Source organism: Bos indicus, chromosome 16 (genome assembly GCF_029378745.1).
Source record: "Bos indicus isolate NIAB-ARS_2022 breed Sahiwal x Tharparkar chromosome 16, NIAB-ARS_B.indTharparkar_mat_pri_1.0, whole genome shotgun sequence".
NCBI lineage: Eukaryota > Metazoa > Chordata > Mammalia > Artiodactyla > Bovidae > Bos > Bos indicus.
Window position 1 is genome coordinate 1,543,758 of NC_091775.1, and position 18,092 is coordinate 1,561,849.

Genomic DNA, 18,092 nt, shown 5'->3' on the forward strand with positions numbered 1-18,092 from the left:
GGACGGGGGAGCCTGCTGGGCTGCCGTCTATGGGGTCGCAGAGTCGGACACGACTGAAGTGACTTAGCAGCACTCCCCCAAAACAACCTGGGCTATGAGGAGTAATAGTCAACTAGATTCATAGACCAGGATGCTTTTAGCCTTGCCTTGTAGCCTTTTAGGCAGTGACTTCTGGGTTCTGGGCTTGCCTGTATCCTGATGGAACTAATCATAAATCATAAATCTCTGAAATCTATTTCAAAACAAACCTCCCAGCTCTCAGAAGATACAGTGCTTGAGCTGAGTGGCCAGTGCCATCACACTCAGAGCTGGCTGCAGCGTCTCCACTCAGGCCTGGCCCGTGGATTCAGGCCTGGGCACTACGTGGCTTCTCTGGTGTCCCCTGGACTAATGGCCATGGAGAGCATCCTCCAAACAGCACAGCTGATTAGGTTAGGGTTCTTGTTTTAACTCCAGATCTTCATATCTAGGCCTTATTTAAAGCAAATATAGGGGATTCCCTGGAAGTCCCCCTGGAGAAGGAAATGGCAACCCACTCCAATATTCTTGCCTGGAGAATCCCATGGACAGGAGCCTGGTGGGCTACAGTCCATGGAGTCACAAAGAGCAGCCATGACTGAGCGACTTTCACTGGAAGTCCAGAGGTCAGGACTCTGGTCACGGCCAGTGGTGCGGGTTCAGTCCCTGGTCAGGGAACTAAGGTCTCGCATGCTGCACAACATGGCCAAAAAATAATAATAATACAATTTTAAAATGAAGCAAATATATATGAAAACTTAAAAGAGGATGCGAAGGTGGGGAGAGAAGGGCTGGAAACTCCTGATTGCCTTCAGATGCGGCTACCCAAACTCTTCATTTGAGTTAAGCTTTTCTGCATCTTTCCCATTAAACCCTTGAACTGAAACTGCTGCTGATCAGGTAGGAGAGAAAAGGAGTTTGAATATTTTTCTGCTCACCCTATGGTGGAGGAGCTTAAACACAGTAATTAGATGGAGTAAAACCCTGATATAAACTCTGCTTCTTGACTGGCTTGATTTTCCATCTCTACAAGGAAAAAGTGGAACTACATCAATGATTTTCAAGCTACATTTTAAAGACCTGAAAGGGATTCCTTAGTGATGATTCAGAGCCCACGGGTATTCAACAAAAGGAGCACTTTTTTTAACATATATAAGTATTTGACTTCTGGGTCAGCTGTAGCTTTAAAAAATGACTTAAAAGCCTTACGAGCCAGCCATCTCTAAGGGCCCCCAGCTCTGAAATGCTGAGGTTCTAGTGAACAAATCAAATCGTCAGTACTGAAATGATCCAAACATGGGTGACAATGTCATAAGTTGTGTGAATAAATGCACAAGCCAGCCTAACTGGGATCCTGTCTTTATTGTCTCCTACTATAGTTATTAATGTAACATAAATAATACAGAGTAAAACTTTGTGATTATAGATCCTTCGGCTGAGATTGTTATCTGGCTGTTCTGTGTTGGAATTTATTGGGAAAGAGCAATAGTTTGGGAATCCAGAGACCTAATCCAATGGAATGGCATGAAATTAGAGAAGCAAGAGGGCTCATCTGAGCTTTGGTACAAAGAGCTGCTGCTGCTACTAAGTTGCTTCAGTTGTGTTCGACTCTGTTCGACCCCATAGACGGCAGACCACCAGGCTCCCCCGTCCCTGGGATTCTCCAGGCAAGAACACTGGAGTGGGTTGCCATTTCCTTCTCCAATGCATGAAAGTGAAAAGGGAAAGTGAAGTCGCTCAGTCGTGTCCGACTCTGTGCAACCCCATAGACGGCAGCCCACCAGGCTCCACCGTCCCTGGGATTCTCCAGGAAAGAACACTGGAGTGGGTTGCCATTTCCTCCTCCAATGCATGAAAGTGAAAAGTGAAAGTGAAGTCGCTCAGTCATGTCTGACTCTTAGCAACCCCATGGACTGCAGCCCACCAGGCTTTTCTGTCCATGAGATTTTCCAGGCAAGAGTATTAGAGTGGGGTGCCATTGCCTTCTCCTTGGGATACAATAGCAAACAAAACAAAGAGTCTGACACTTTTAAATTTAGTCTTGTGGAGAGAGACAAGAGCATGTCAAATGGTGAGAAGGACCAAGACAACAGTGAAGTGTTGTGAGAAGAAAAGGGAGCCCAGGCCATGAGGATTGGCCTTCTGTAGAAGACTGTAAGGAGAGGCTATGGAGTGAAAGCCTGAGCTAGTGAATGTAGAGGAAAGAGATTTCAGGAAAAGGATACAGCAGGTGTGAGGGACCTGAGGCAGGCACTCTTGCTCTGAGGACACGCAAAGAAGACAGGAATTGGCACTGAGTGACTTAAGTGGGAAAGCGAAGGAGTAAGTTCAGAGATGGAGGGATGGGAACCTGTAAGCCAGCATAAGCTTGGCTTTCTTAAGACAGGAATTCATGAGAGGGCTTTAGCTGAGGGTCCCGATGATCTATCTTCCAGTTTAATGGGGTAACGAAAATGGAAGGAACAACAGTGCCCCGCCCGCCTCACATGGGCCTAGCCCAATACTAAGGGATACAGGTCAATTCAGCCCTCCCTGTCTTGCTGTTGATCTATGACACACAAAAAAGAAAATCCGTGTTCAAAACAGAATTGAACTGTTTGCCGCCCCAGCTTGTTCCGGAGGCCCTGGTTCATGAAACAGTTGAAATGATACTTTGTTCACTCCCAGGAGAAGGGAACAGGGAACCGTCCTGACGTCTGCCTTGCTCGCTCCGTGTGGTGCTCCGTGGTGCTCCGTGTGGTCCTGCTGCCGCGGCGCCTCCCGGGGCGCGCTCTGCGCTCTTCCCGGTTCCTGCCGCGACGCCCCGTCCTCCTCCCGCCCGCGTGGGCCCGGGGCGATGGAGGGGAGGCCGGCGGCCAGCCTCCCGGCGTCTGAGCGCGGCTCCGCAGCTGCCGTTGCTCTCAGTGACCGCGCACAGGGGCAGCCTACCCTCAGACCGAGGCCTAGGAAAGGCCTGCTCGGCAGCGGCGCCCGGCGTCCCCCCGGGCCTCAGCCTAGCAGGCAGAGGCTGTCTCCCAATCCGGTCACACTTCTTGCTTCCAAATTCTCCTCAGCTCTTCCCAAGGGCCTTGGGTTGAATGAGAGCCGGGAGCAGAGAAGTGAAAGAAATATTTATGCACTTTCCAAATTTCTCTATCCGAACCGTGCTCGCTCACAGGGTTAACTTAAAAGGAGGGCGTTTGCTGCCTTTGTTCTGCTTCAGACATGTCTGGACTGGAGAAGGCCTCTCCACGAGCAAATGCGCAAGGAGGGACGGGGCTGTCAGCCAGCTGTCATCCTGCTCCACTGTCTCAGCTCCTAGACCTTCAAAACCAAAGCCTGGCTGCAGCTGTCTTTCACACAGGGCAATTTTGGCATGTTGGGGGAGCCCAGAAATACAAGAGTCACTGATAACCCCTTCCTAGGGCGAAGGAGACCCGACACAGGCCCTGGGTTGCCCTTCCTGGGAGGAGCAGCGAGGGCAGTGCTGAGATGGCTTTGTCCTTCAGCCTGTTCGTGCACAGCAGGCAAAGACTAGGACGCTCATTTCTTTCTCAGTATCTCATCCTGTTACGCACTTAGGTCATAAATTCACAACAGCAATAAGCACCGAGAGAACTTCTGAGAGGACCCAGTTAACTCTTAAGAGTCAGGCACTGTGTCAAATGCCAGAGATGTAATAAATTAAAACACAGTTTGCCTGAGAAGGTTCAAAGTCTACACGGGGTAACAAACATTTAAACAACTCATCCCAACAATTGGGCAGTGCTATTACACACAGGGCCATGAAGATACAGAAGAGCAAGAATCCAGTTCCAGATGCAAAGGGCTTTACAGAAGTGGTGATGCTTATGGCAAATTTTTTAAAATAACAATTTTGGTTTTTTATAAAAATGACACTTCAAACAATGGGTCCAAAAAAAAGAAAAGAACCAAATATCTCAAGTCACACACCCAGAAATAAACTCATAAAGGTGATTTTTACTGGAATTCTACCAAAGAAAAGGACACTCTGTTAAAATGAAGGGACTAGTGCAAAGGCCCAGAGTATGAAAGGACAATGAGCTGGGTCTGCTTAGAAGGCAAAGGGGTGGCTGTCTGGAGCTGACCACAGCAGGAGGACCGGGACCACATCTGGTTTTTGTGCAAACTGGCACTCTGGTGGAAGACATCCCAGAGACATGTGCTCAAAGAATAAAGGAACACACAAAAGGTAGGCAGGCTAAGCATCCAGAGAGGAAGAGAGAAAGGCCTGAGGGAGTAGTCCATTAAGTGTAAAGAAATGAGCCTCATGCATCAGGAGATGATACTGTAATAGCAGCCCCATTTAATGAACCCTTGCACATGCCAAGTCCTAAACCAGGCATTCTTCATGGTTCAACCAATTAATTCTCACAACAGCATTACCTAAATATCATTATGATTGTCATTTTACATCCAAGGACACACCCGAAAAGATTAGAGGACTTGTTCAAGATCTCCCAGGTAGTAATTTAAGATCTGATACTCTTAACCCAGTGCTTCTGTTTTTCCAAAGAGGATGTTTAGCATGTTGCCCCTCCACCTCAAAGGGCTTTGGTTGCTTGGATGCTTACATTCTGTCCATTGAAAACCAATCTTAGAATCTTTAGAATCATATGTCACATTCAACTCTTCAAGTCACTCAGTTCAGTCAGTTTAGTCAATTCAGTCGTGTCCAACTCTCTGCGACCCCATGGACTGCAGCACTCCGGGCTTCCCTGTCCATCAACTCCCAGAGCTTGCTCAAACTCATGTCCATCGAATTGGTGATGCCATCCAACCATCTTATCCTCTGTCATCCCCTTCTCCTCCTGCCTTCAATCTTTCCAGCATCAGGGTCTTTTCCAGTGAGTCAGTTCTTCATGTCAGGTGGCCAAAGTATTGGAGGTTCAGCTTCAGCATCAGTCCTTCCAATGAATATTCAGGACTGATCTCCTTTAGGATGGACTGGTTTGATCTCCTTGCAGTCGAAGGGACTCTCAAGAGTCTTCTCCAACACCACAGTTCACAAGCATCAATTCTTTGGTGCTCAGCTTTCGTTATAGTCCAACTCTCACATCCACACATGACTACTGGAAAAACATAGCTTTGACTATATGTACTTTTGTCAGCAGAGTAATTCTGCTGTTTAATATACTGTCTAGGTTGGTCATAGCTTCTCTTCCAAGGAGCAAGAGTCTTTTCAATTTCATGGCTGCCTGCAGTCACTGTCCACAGCGAGTTTGGAGCCCAAGAAAATAAAGTCTCTCACTGTTTCCACTGTTTCCCCATCTATTTGCCATGAAATGATGGGACCACATGCCACGATCTTAGTTTTTTCAATGTTGAGTTTTAAGCCAGCTTTTTCACTCTCCTCTTTCACTTTCATCAAGAGGCTCTTTAGTTCTTTTTCACTTTCTGCCATAAGGGTGGTGTATCTGAGGTTATTGATATTTCTCCCGGCAATCTTGATTCCAGCTTGTGCTTTGTCCAGCCCGGCATTTCACATGATGTACTCTGCATATAAGTTAAATAAGCAGGGTGACAATATACAGCCTTGATGTACTCCTTTCCCAATTTGGAACCAGTCCATTGTTCCATGTCCTGTTCTAATTGTTGCTTCTTGACCTGCATACAAATTTCTCAGGAGGCAGGTAAGGTAATCTGGTATTCCCATCTAAGAATTTTCCAGTTTGTTGTGATGCACACAGTCAAAGACTTTGTCATAGTCAATAAAGCAGAAGTAGATATTTTTCTGGAACTCTCTTGCTTTTTCTATGATCTAGTAGATGTTGGCAATTTGATCTCTGGTTCCTCTGCCTTTTCTAAATCCAGCTTGGACATCTGGAAGTTCACAGTTCATGTATTGTTGAAGCCTGGCTTGGAGAATTTTGAGTATTATTTTGTTAGCGTGTGAGTTGAGTGCAATTGTGCGATAGTTTGAGCATTCTTTAGCATTGCCTTCCTTAGGGATTGGAATGAAAACTGATCTTTTCCAGTCCTGTGGCCACTGCTGAGTTTTCCAAATTTGCTGGCATATTGAGTATAGCACTTTCATAGCATCATCTTTTAGGATTTGAAATAGCTCAACTGGAATTCCATCACCTCCACTAGTTTGTTCATAGTGATGACTTCACATTCCAGGATGTCTGGCTCTAGGTGAGTGATCACACCATCGTGATTATCTGGGTCATGAAGCTCTTGTTTGTACAGTTCTTCTGTGCATTCTTGCCACCTCTTCTTAATATCTTCTGCTTCTGTTTGGTCCCTACCATTTCTGTCCTTTATTGAGCCCATCTTTGCATGAAATGTTCCCTTGGTATCTCTGATTTTCTTGAAGAGATCTCTAGTCTTTCCCATTCTATTGTTTTCCTCTATTTCTTTGCACTGATAGAGTGGGTTAAAGGCAACACCAGAGCAATTAGGTTTAAAACACATATCCTCACCAGGAGTGAATAGTTTTCTTCTACTATCACGACGAATTACCTCAGATATCTGTTTTGTGTTTTGAGTGGTTGGTTTAATTGGTTTACTGTGGGGAGGGAAGGGGCACAGCCAGGGCCGGGAAACCCAGAGCTCAGTCTGAGGCCTGGGAGCCTCCTGTGAGGAGGCTGTTTCCCTCAAACATGGGGGCAGGAGAAAATAAGAGAGGATGGAAGACTCGGCTGACTCAAACAACCTGTGTAGATGATAAGATCACATAAGATAAGACCTTGAGATGGTCGCAGGCAGGGGGACGTTCTTGAAAAAATTTTTTAAAGTAGCTGTCGGGGTTCTGAGGTTTGGTTCTGTCTGCTTTCCCACCTGCCATCTTCCGGATTCCCCATTCCCACGCCATCTGCTCTTGGCACCAGGTCTGGGAAGCCCTCTCGCTTCAATCCCAGCGCAAGTGCTGCAGCAACGGATCACTCTTCACCCGTGAATCAGCCACAGGCACCAGAAATCTGTATTGTTTCTAAAAAGCACCTTCCAGTGCTCCTCAGACCTGCTGAAAGAAACACGGTCAATCTGGAGGCTGATAAAACTCTCGGTATCACAGAAACCCAGGTCGAGCAATCACAAATACCCTATCACCTTGACCCCTCTTGAATCATGCTCCCCGCAGACCACAGTGCATCAGCCAGCCCAGGGAACAGGGTGCAGGCGCCCTTGCTTCTATCATATTGAGAGCTGAGCAGCATTTCCTGGGCCCCAGGCTTCATTAGCACGTTGGTGGTATTGCTTCCTGTAGCTGACTATCTGTTTCCATTCTGGCACAGTGTTTGCTCTCTTCTCTCTGCTTTGGGGGTTGGGGGAAGATGAACTTCTCAAGGAGCCTGTCTCTGCCCTCTTGGCCGTCTCCCTCTCGGCGCCCCGCACATCCCCGTCATAAGGCAGAGCGTCTGGCGTCCCCCTGAGCTGAGCTGGGGAGCTCCGCACCCAGAAGAGCTCTTCCCTCCTGCAGTCGGCATCGCAGCCACATCCAGGTAGAGCCAAACTTGTTGTTTTGTATTTTGGGTCAAGTCAGCCTGACATTTCAGGGACAGACGCAAGGTAGAGTTGGTTGCGGGAGAGAAAGTTCTAGAAAGAAAGACTGGAAGCTTTAGAAAGGAAGAAGTAAAAACCAATAGACTTTTTGTGATGGATTTTGATAAATAAAGATTTAAGAAGATGAAAATTTGAAAGTCAAAAGTTGTATGTTAGGGAATGTTCAGAAAATGGAGACCAGGAGGATTTCTGTCATTCTTACTTACTAAAAAAAATGCTTATACTAGATGGGATTATATGTAAAACACAAACCAATTCTGCCTTTTCTCTTGAGAGTCAGAAGTTTAGGAAGAGATAGGAAAAGTGGCAGGCTGGCTGGCAAGCTGATGACGATTAAGAGAACGCCTAGGAGGAGAAGCTGAAGCCAGAGAGGGTCGCAGAATAATGGATGTCACCACGTCAGCGTGGTCAGAGACCACAAGGAGGATCTCAGAGCCCAGCACTCTGCAGGGAACCCTCGGCAGCCTGGACAAGTGAGTGCCGGGGGCGGTGAGTGCTCCCCTCCCCTGATTTAGAAAGGGGGTCCTGGTCTATCCTGGGAGGCTTCTACCCCAGCAGCCTTGCCATCCCTCACCAGGCTCTCGTCTCCTAAGACCACTAAACTCTTGGCTCAGAGAGGTTTGCTCAGAACTGCCGGGAGGAAAGGAATAGGTATTGCGAGGAGAAAGGAGTTGTTGGGAAGAGAGGAAATATGATAACACACCACTTCCTTAGAGCTGGCTTCCTGGCATGGCTGGGTTCTCATGCTCAGAGGCCCTCATGGCAGCGCTTGAGCTTTCCTTTTTCAAGTCCCACCGATCACTCCTCAAAGAAACAGAAACAAAAACTAGTTTCTACTCTGATGGAAACAGACGGCCCACTTCTTACGCAGATGTGCTTTCAGGCCCTAAACACTTGCCATGAATAAAAACGGAATCAAAGATATGATAAAGATACATCCTTAGATCATAAAACCTCACAGAATTAATCACAGATGTAAATCTTACAGTCAAAACCTTCAATATTATATTAACAAAAAGTCCATCAATAGTTGAAACTTTGACGCTGAGAGGTATTGGTTTCAGTGCAATGATAAAAGCACAGCTCAACAGCAATAAATTTAAAATCACTGTAGTTTGGGGAGGTAAATGTCATGACCATGACAAACAAATACGTGTCCCCTGCAGGTGGACAAGGTCATTGATGGGGAATGAATTCATAAAGTGTCAGAATCCTGCAGCACTCCTCCAATACTATTTCTATATCCATTCATTTGATAATTTATTCATTCATTAATTTAACAAATATCCATCAGGTTCCTACTGAGTGCCAGGCACTGCTGCAGGCACAAGGTGAACAGGACAGACAAAGACAACCTCCTGGAGGTTACAGCTAAGTGGGAGGGTCAGATACAAATAGATGAACAAAAGCATGGCTAGCATAACATCAGTCGTAAGTGCTGTGAAGAAAAACCAGGGCAGAGTAAGGGGACTGGAGTACCAAGGAGGGCGTGACCAGGGAGGACCTATCTGAGGAGGTGACATTTCAGAAGAGACCTAAATTAAATGAGGGGATTGAACTGCGGGAGAGGGAGCAGCGGGACTGAGACAAGACTGTGCTTTGCTGGAAACAGCATGGAGTTCTGGTCATCAAGGTCAGAGGAAAATAGTAGGAAAGGAGGTCAGAGGCAGGCAAAGGCAGAAGAGAAGAGGCCGTGACATTCTCGCCTGTTAGGGACTATGGATGCTATCCCAAGTGTGATGAGAAGTCATGGGGGGTTGCAAGCAGAGAGGGCACGTGATCTGATTTAACCGTTTAGAGGATCACTCTAACTCCTGTGTGAACATAGTGTGCTCGGGCCAAGAGTGAAAGCAAGGAGATCATTAGCGAGGTTCTTGCAAAGGTGGAACTCACGGTGGCTCAGACTGAGGTAGTGGCAATGGAGGAGCAAGAGGTGATGCTTTGGGATAGATGTCCTGGTTGAGCAGATAAAAACTGCTGGTTAACTAGCAGTGGGGTGTGAAAAAGAAAACATTCAAGAATGGCTCCAAGATTTTTGACCAAGCCATTAGATGACGGGAAACATCAGAGGAACAGGTTTATGGGGGGTGGGGGGAGCACAGGAGTTCTGTTTTAAACATTTTTGTTTTGAGATGTCTATTGGGTTACCACATGGGAATGTCCAGTATGAAATTGGGTGAACAAGTCTAGAACTCATAAGGACAAAAACCTTCCCTGATGGATGACCTGGTTTCTAGTATTTGGAGGGGCAGGACTGCTAGTGATTCATTCTGTAACCTCAATTGGCTGCTTCCTTTAGCCAAAGCAGAGCAGTAGCCCTGGCCCTGCCCAGGAATTGCAAATAGCCCAGTACTTAACCAGTGCATTTGCACTGGTCACATTCCACAGCAGAGCAGAGTGTTGCTTGAAGACCAGCTCCACAAGTTGATGCTACAGGGATTATTAAAATGCAAGCAACCTGGACTCTTGTCCCAGAGCTGCTCCTTAATTGTAAGTGGATAATCTCTTCCAAGCAAGACAGAAAGCTGAGGGGCAGGGAACAGGGCAAGCAGGAGCAAATGGATTTGACAAGTCTGGAAGACAGTGTGAAGCCATAGAAAGAACAGTCTTTGGGCCCAAACAGACCTAGATTCACATTCCATCATGCTCCTTCCTACCTCTGTGATCTTCCCTATGTTACTCTACCTTACTGAGTCTAAATCTCAGATTCCTTGGTCACAAAGAGAGATGGATTGTTGTACAGATTAAATAAGTTTTAATGCAAACCACTGGCATCCAGTGAGCATTCAGAAGGGATAGCTCCCTTCTCCCACGTCCTCTTTCCCTCTCTCCATGAGGAGATAACCTGTTCTTCTACCGTGCAGCCCATCCCACCTCAGTTTTCCTTCCCTCAGCTCCCATCCCAAACCCTCGAGTCCTGCCTCTTGGAGGAAGCATCTCCCCCCCACCCTCCCCGCCTCATGGCTGGATCGTGGCCCTTGGTTTTCCTCACAGGGCTGAAGACCACAGCAGCAGCATCTTTTCTGGGTTTGCGGCTCTCCTTGCCATCCTCCTGGTTGTTGCAGTTATCTGCGTCCTGTGGTGCTGCGGTAAACGGAAGAAGCGTGAGTCCCTTGTTTTCCAGAGTTGAGACACACTACGATCAACTGTCTAGTCTGGAATTTAAAGCCCAGTTCTCAGCTGGCACAGTGGTAAAGAATCTGCCTGCCAATGCAGGAGGTGCAGGAGACGTAGATTCGAGCCCTGGGTTGGGAAGATCCCCTCGAGGAGGAAATGGCAACCCACTCCAGTATTCTTGTCTGGAAAAATCCCATGGACAGGGGCCTGGCAGGCAACAGTCCGTGGGGTCATATGGAGTCAGACATGACGGAGCATAGACACACACACTGCCCTCCAGAGATAAACCGTTGCACCCAGGAGTCCTCTGTTCTTACCTGTGTGTTAACACAGGTCATTGTCTCCATCAGGATCACAAGCTGTGGCTCTGAAAGCTCCGTGCTGAGTCGAACTTCATTCTGAAAGCCTTGCCCTGGTACCCTGTGCCCATTTCTGCTTCTTGCTTCTGTCTCCTGAGTCCCCTGTTCTTCTAGCTCAAAGGCATTGGTCAAGTCTGGAAACACATTTTTCATAATACATGGTGAGGGTGGGGAATATTTTCAGGCGCCGTCTCTTCCCCAAGGGTCCCCACATTCTGTGCAGCTAAGCCCAGCCATGACCTCTGTGTCTCTCATTGTCTTGTAGGGCAAGTTCCCTACCTCCGAGTTACCATCATGCCCTTGTTGACTCTGCCTCGGCCCAGACAGCGAGCCAAAAATATTTATGACCTCTTGCCCCGAAGACAAGAAGAGCTGGGTAGGTTTTTCTTTCTCATCCATGGAATCCAGGCCTACAGAACTTCTGCCCCCAGAATATAGGTCTCACCTGCAAAAGCGGCTTTTTCTAAGCATGCTACCATCCTGCTCTTCAGGGAGCAGGCGAGAGGACGGGACAGAAAGATGGCAAGGTTTACCTCCAGTGGGGCCTGGGGGCTTGAAGAGGGAGCAGGAAGTCATCAGGGTCAGGGATCTGGTTTGGGGTTTTCTCCAACTTCATTGAGAAATGATTGACATATGTCACTGTATGAGTTTACAGAGTACAGCATGATAATTTGATTACATAGACTACAGTTTTGGTTTTTCCTGATGTAGTTAGCTGGGTATGTCTAAAGTTGGGAAAGACACACAGGAGAACATGGCCTCCAGCCTCAAGTCAGGGAGGGCTCACCCGAGAAGACTCCGCCCAGCCAGCCTCCTCCACTCCTGTGTTAGTGTCCATTTGTCCTCAGCGAGCTGAGGAGTGTTCCTGGTCTCCCAGCTCATCATCCTTGAAGCCCTGACCCTCTCCCCACAGAACACTGGCCCCCAAATACCAGGTATCAGACAGGTCCACTTCACCCAGAATGTGAGGACTGAACAGGCTGAAGCACTTGGAGGACTGGCTGACTATGCTCAGGGTTTGCTCTCTGACCTTTCAGGAAGACATCCCTCAAGGAGCATCCGTATTGTCAGCACCGAAAGCCTCCTCTCCAGGAATTCTGACAGCCCTTCCTCTGAACATGTGGTAAGAGTCAAGCGAAACGACAGTCCCTTTGGGAGAAATGACGTGTCTCTGGCAGAAGAGCTGAAGTGCAAGAGTCCTAGGTGTTGCTTCTTGTTTCACTATAAACGGCACCCCAGGCCCTATTAATAAATGGGAAGACTAGCCTCAGGATCGCCCTACCACCCAAGGCAAAAAATTTAGAAAGAGAAGAGCAAGTGCTTGAGATTTTAAGAAAGGCACCAAGGCACAAGTATTCATGGACACTTGTTGGAACCGAAATGTATTGCTTTAACAAAGACATGATAATGCGTTTTTCCAAATAAGTGTTGTCTCCTGTACCGTAATTATCTTGGGAGGGTACATAAATTTTCCTACAGAGCTGTTGGTGCTCAAAGCACCCTTAAAGTTCTGCTTCGGGAATTACTTCCAAGCCTATGTCAAATTGTTTCAATCTTCCTCCATAGCAGTAAGAGTCATAAGTCACTCAGTACTGTGACTGGTGTAAAAAGTGTTGAGCATGTTGGGGAAACCTTTGCGTCTGGCTCTGAAAGCAGCTCCCAAGAAGGAGACGCACAGCAATGTGGGGCAGAGGGACTGTTCTGAAGATCAGGGTGCTCGTTTCTGTAGATAAGTCCTTATTAGCTTGTTTAAGAATTTGTTTCTTCGGTTTTACGGCATCCCTGGGTGAGTACGGCCATGGTGCCGCTGCTGCTGATTGGCTCGTTACCCCGTCTTTACCTGGAGCTGCTGATTGGCTCGTTACCCAGCCTTTCTTTACCCAGGGCTGCTGATTGGCTCGTTACCCAGCCTTTCTTTACCCAGGGCTGCTGATTGGCTCATTATCCAGCCTTTCCTTACCCAGGGGCTCAAGTTTGATGACCACGTGGCCGTCTCCAAGTTGCCACATTTGCTTCCTCCTCCTCTCACGTGTCCCATTCTTAGGCTCTAGTCCTGCTTCTAAGACTTCCTAGGGCAGCAGGTCCACGTGGCTATAAAAGAAAGAGTGGAGGCAATCCACTGCTTAAGCTAGTTCTCGGATTCAGCTGAGCCCTGAGGGGATTTTGTACCTAGAGTTTAGATCTCAAGCTGACTTAAACCTACAAACATGTTTGGATTGTACTCTGTGCTGTTTGAAGGACGTTTTGAACCAGTTGCCAACATTTAAAAACCTAAGAGATTTCACACTGAAGTCCAGATATTCAGCCTTTTTTGAAAATCAGACATTCTGGAAACATCAGACCAGCATTCCTAAATGACCATTGCTGATCTGTGTGTCAGCTGCGCCCATACTAATAACAGCAAGCGTTTCGTAGTGTCTCCTTTGTGCCAGGAGCTAAACAGTTTACAGGCAGTAATTCATTTTTTCTTCACAAAACCTCATGGTATTGATATTATTATTATTATCCCCATTTTATAAGTTAGGAAGCTGAGGCACAGTGAGATTAGGTAACTTGTGTAAACTCAGCACAGAGTGGTGAGGCTAGGACTTGCACCCTCAGTCTGAACTGAAGCCTCTACCTTTAGCCACTATCCTGGGCCTAGCAATATGTTCTGGGGTGGCAGGCTCTCTCCAGTTCATAATACTTCCCCCACTGAACCCCCCCAGTGTGGCGAGAAACTAGTTACAATTTATTGTCACATTTACACTGCTGCTTTCCTTAAACCCAGCCCACTTCACTCATCCCAACCTGGCATCGGAAGCCTTGTGATTTGAGACCCTGATTGAGAGCGTCTCTCTGCAGTGAAGAGCTGAGTAGAGGAGCCGTTAGATACAGTAGTGCCGGGTGGGGAGAAGGGAGGGCTTGTCCTTATTCCTACCCCTACTCTGTCACTCACCATCTCTTCTTACTTACAGCCCTCCCGAGCAGGCGACGCCCTCCACATGCACAGAGCCCACACTCACGCCATGGGGTATGCAGTGGGCATCTATGACAATGCCATGCGGCCCCAGATGTGTGGAAACCTTGCTCCCTCGCCTCACTATGTCAATGTCAGAGCTTCAAGAGGTTCCCCGAGCACTTCTTCAGAGGACTCGAGAGACTATGTCAATATCCCCACAGCAAAGGAGATTGCTGAGACTTTGGCTTCTGCCAGTAACCCTCCCAGGAACCTCTTCATCCTCCCAGGTACCAAGGAGCTGGCACCGTCTGAAGAAATAGATGAGGGTTGTGGGAACGCCAGTGACTGCACCAGTTTGGGGTCTCCAGGAACTGAGAACAGTGATCCACTCAGTGATGGGGAAGGGTCTTCTCAGACCTCGAATGACTATGTCAACATGGCAGAGTTGGATCTCGGGACCCCCCAAGGGAAGCAGCTCCAGGGAATGTTTCAGTGCCGCAGGGATTATGAAAATGTACCACCAGGTCCCAGTAGCAACAAGCAGCAGGAGGAGGAAGTGACATCCTCAAACACAGACCATGTAGAGGGCAGGACAGATGGTCCAGAGACCCACACCCCACCTGCCGTGCAGTCAGGGAGCTTCCTGGCTTTAAAGGATCACGTGGCCTGTCAGTCGTCTGCCCACAGTGAGACCGGGCCGTGGGAAGATGCAGAAGAGACGTCAAGTGAGGACTCTCACGACTATGAGAATGTGTGCGCTGCCGAGGCAGGAGCCAGGGGCTGAGCAGTGGCCTGACCCACGGCTCTTTCCTGGCAAACTAGGACCCAGCCACCCGGCCGGCAGGCCACATGAAGTGGCTGCTGCTGCCAGATTCACCCTTGATGACCCTGTATTTCAGTGGTTTCATTTGGTTAGGCTAAGGAGATGAAATGAGTAAGGAGGTAAGAGGGTCTCAAAAACAGAGTTTTGAGAAAGCCAGAAAGGAATTCTTCTCAGCAAGATTCTGTTACCTCTCGTACCAACTTAAGAATGTTTGCTGAAACTACCTTACAGAATTGTTAGGAGGTTAAAAATGGAAGAGTCCTTTAGTGCGCAGTGGAAACACGATGTAGCCTAAAATCATTGGCTTTGCTAATACCAGCAGGCTGCAAAGCAAGAATACAGATTATTTGGTAATCCAGGCAGAGGCCAAAAGGAATGAAGAAATCAGAGTGGGGTGGGGAGGGAGAGTTTCCACTCTAGAATGAGTGTGGACCACCAAACGCTGGAGAAAATGCAGAATAATAATTCTCATCATTGCTAAGGGGATTGCAAGCCATAACCTTCCCTCTGGAAAATTGTTCATCAGTTTCTTATAAACATACACTTATTATATAACCCAGTCATTCCAGTATTAGGTATTTATCCAAGTGTAAAGTTTGTGTTCACAAGAGAAAAAAAAACCTCATACATGACTGTTTATAGAGCTTTATTCATGACTGTGAAAACTTGGAAATAAGTCTTTCAACAGGTGAGTGGGTAAACAAGCTGTCCTATATTCACACAGTGAATTTATCCACACTCAGCTGTAAAAATGAGTGAAGTATAAAGGTTCATGCAACAACGTGGACAAATATTAAACACATTTTGCTAAGTGAAAGAAGCTATTTGTAAAAATCTACATATTGTATGGTTCTACTTATATGACATTTCTGAAAAAAAGCAAAACTGTAGAGGCAGAAAACAGATCAATGGTTGAGAGGTTTGGGAAGAGGGAACAAAGGAGCTGTACAAGGAAATTTTTAGGATAATGTTTCTATAAGGTTATTGATACTTGACTGTATGCACTTGTCAAAACACACACAAAAAAGCCCGTACAGCACAAAGGATGACTTTATTATATGCAAATTTAAAAAATTCACCAGGCTGTTGGGAGGCCCACAATATAATGCAGGTTGTACAAATTTTGTAAAATTTTGTAAAAATTGAATTGGTTTTACAAATGTATGACATAATCTCACGGAAGGGAGTGGGGGAAAATTGAGCTGGCCTAAGTAACTTTGGAAAACAATGTTTTGCTTGAAAACGTAAGATAAGACACAAAGAGCTGGACACAGACACTGGAGTGTAATTGATAAATTTGTGTCTCATGGGAATATAGTTTAGCGATTTTGAAACTAAGTATAGCCTGGAATTGAACAAATAAGTAAATATTACACAGGTAAGGAGAGGCAGGTTTCTTACTCTCAGAGAAAGAAGTAATAAATAAGCAAGTAGAAAAGGAAATACAGATGAGTGTACACATAGGCTTCCCAGATGGCGCAGTGATAAAGAATCTGCCTGCCAACTCAGGAGACGCAGGTACGATCCCTGGGTTGGGACGATCCTGTGGAGAAGGAAATGGCAACCCACTCCGGTATTCTTGCCTGGGAAATTCCACAGACAGAGGAGCCTGGTGGGCTACAGTCCATGGAGTCACAAAGAGTCAGACATGACTGAGCACACACAGCATACCCACACACAAATACACAGGCTAGTTTATATATGGGAGAAGGCGATGGCACCCCACTCCAGTACTGTTGCCTGGAAAATCCCATGGATGGAGGAGCCTGGTAGGCTGCAGTCCATGGGGTCGCTAAGAGTCGGACACAACTGAGCAACTTCACTTTCACTTTCCACTTTCATGCATTGGAGAAGGAAATGGCAACCCACTCCAGTGTTCTTGCCTGGAGAATCCCAGGATTGGGGGAACCTGGTGGGCTGCCGTCTATGGGGTCGCATAGAGTCGGACACGACTGAAGCGACTTAGCAGCAGCCGCAGCAGATGTATATATATGTGTATTTCCTAACTCTGCCCACTAGAGGGTCTAGAAGCAATGATTCTCCAATTGCGATGAATACACTCAGCTCCCAGATTTTGGATTCCAAATACCATTGTCCAATAAAAGGAAGCAGAACTCCTTGGAGGAATGGCTGGTTTTAGAGCTGAGGCAGGAAAAATACAAGATGAGTTTGAGCACTGTATAGAAAAGGAAAGAAAAGAAAGAAGGGATCGGGGAAGAGAGAAGAAAAGGTGAGGCCATGTCAGAAGGAGCCGAGAGCACTCTCAAAGGTACTAGAGCAATTTAGGCAATAAAAGCAAATGTTTATAATGCAGATTTATAACTCAAGGGATAAAATAAATATCCATGAATCCCTAATAAATGGTAAAATTAGCAGGTGGCACCTTATGGAAAAATAAGATAATTTCATAACTTCAAAGAATCTCCCTTCAAATGTTTATTCACTACCGTGATGGTTTTAACATTGATCCACAAATTATTTGATACTTCCCTTGGCACTTGATTCCCTTCGCCTTTGGTGTGGGCTGGATTTAGTGATTCTTGTCTACGGAAAAGAATATGGAAAAGAGAAGATAGTAAATCTACAGTGGAGAAACCTGTGTATATGTAGGCTATTATATATGTAGATTTCCTCTGTCCACTGGAAGGTCTAGAATCAGTGACGCTCCAGTAGGAATGAACGCACTCAGCTCTCAGACCTTGGTTTCTAAACTTGGTAAGCACTACCTTAACCATGTGATGAAGGTCAACTCACCATTGGTAAGCTATGTTGTGGACTTCTCTGCTGGTCCAGTGGCTAAGAATCCGCCTGCCAATGCAGGGGACAAGAGTTCGATCCCTGGTCCAAGAAGGGTCCACATGCCAAAGGCATCCAAGCCTGTGAGCCATAACTACGGAGCCCGCGTGTGGAACTACTGACGCCCTCATGCCCAGTGCGCGTGCTCTGCAACAAGGGAGGCCACCGCAGTGAGAAAGCTGAGCGCTGCAGCTCGAGAGCAGCCCTCACTTGCCACCCCAGAGAAGGCCCACTCACAGCAATGGAGACCCAGCACAGCCACAAATACATTCATAAAAGGTGTGCTGCTCTATGACCAGGGACAAGGGTGCTTCACCTCTGTGGCATTCTTCCCTAAAAGCCACAATGTCTTATCGTGAGAAGCATCCAAAAACTCAAACTGAATAACATTCAACAAATACCTGACCAGAACTCTTTAAAGTGTTAAAGTCATGAAACACAAGGGAAGACTGGAGAAACTGTCGGGCCGGCAGAGACTAAGAAGGTGTGATGACTAAACACGTGATGCCTTGGATTGGATTGTAGTACATGA

The 18,092-nt window shown here is 46.9% G+C and overlaps 1 protein-coding gene across 6 annotated transcripts; it reads left to right on the top strand.

The window, feature by feature from the left end:
- Positions 1 to 7,208: 7,208 nt before the first annotated feature.
- LAX1 (lymphocyte transmembrane adaptor 1) lies at positions 7,209 to 16,887 on the top strand. Of its 6 annotated transcripts, none has more exons than XM_070767735.1 (6): positions 7,210 to 7,463; positions 7,799 to 7,997; positions 10,419 to 10,628; positions 11,266 to 11,376; positions 12,038 to 12,123; positions 13,958 to 16,887. In XM_070767735.1, exons 2-6 carry the CDS (start codon positions 7,913 to 7,915, stop codon positions 14,723 to 14,725), a joined length of 1,260 nt encoding a protein of 419 aa, XP_070623836.1. In that variant the 5' UTR covers positions 7,210 to 7,463; positions 7,799 to 7,912; the 3' UTR covers positions 14,726 to 16,887. The 6 variants fall into 6 exon arrangements, with proteins under 6 accessions (XP_070623840.1, XP_070623836.1, XP_070623839.1 ...); XM_070767738.1 differs by having other exon boundaries at positions 7,801 to 7,997; positions 10,519 to 10,628; XM_070767736.1 differs by having other exon boundaries at positions 7,805 to 7,997.
- The last annotated feature ends 1,205 nt before the right edge of the window (positions 16,888 to 18,092 follow it).

What these genes read in the sequence shown, in the direction of transcription:
- LAX1 (XM_070767735.1), top strand. Translation starts at nt 7,913, where the DNA reads ATGTCACCACGTCAGCGTGGTCAGAGACCACAAGGAGGATCTCAGAGC. An exon ending in CTGCGGTAAACGGAAGAAGC is followed by an intron (nt 10,629 to 11,265) that starts GTGAGTCCCTTG and finishes ATTGTCTTGTAG; the next exon opens with GGCAAGTTCCCTACCTCCGA. An exon ending in CCGAAGACAAGAAGAGCTGG is followed by an intron (nt 11,377 to 12,037) that starts GTAGGTTTTTCT and finishes CTGACCTTTCAG; the next exon opens with GAAGACATCCCTCAAGGAGC.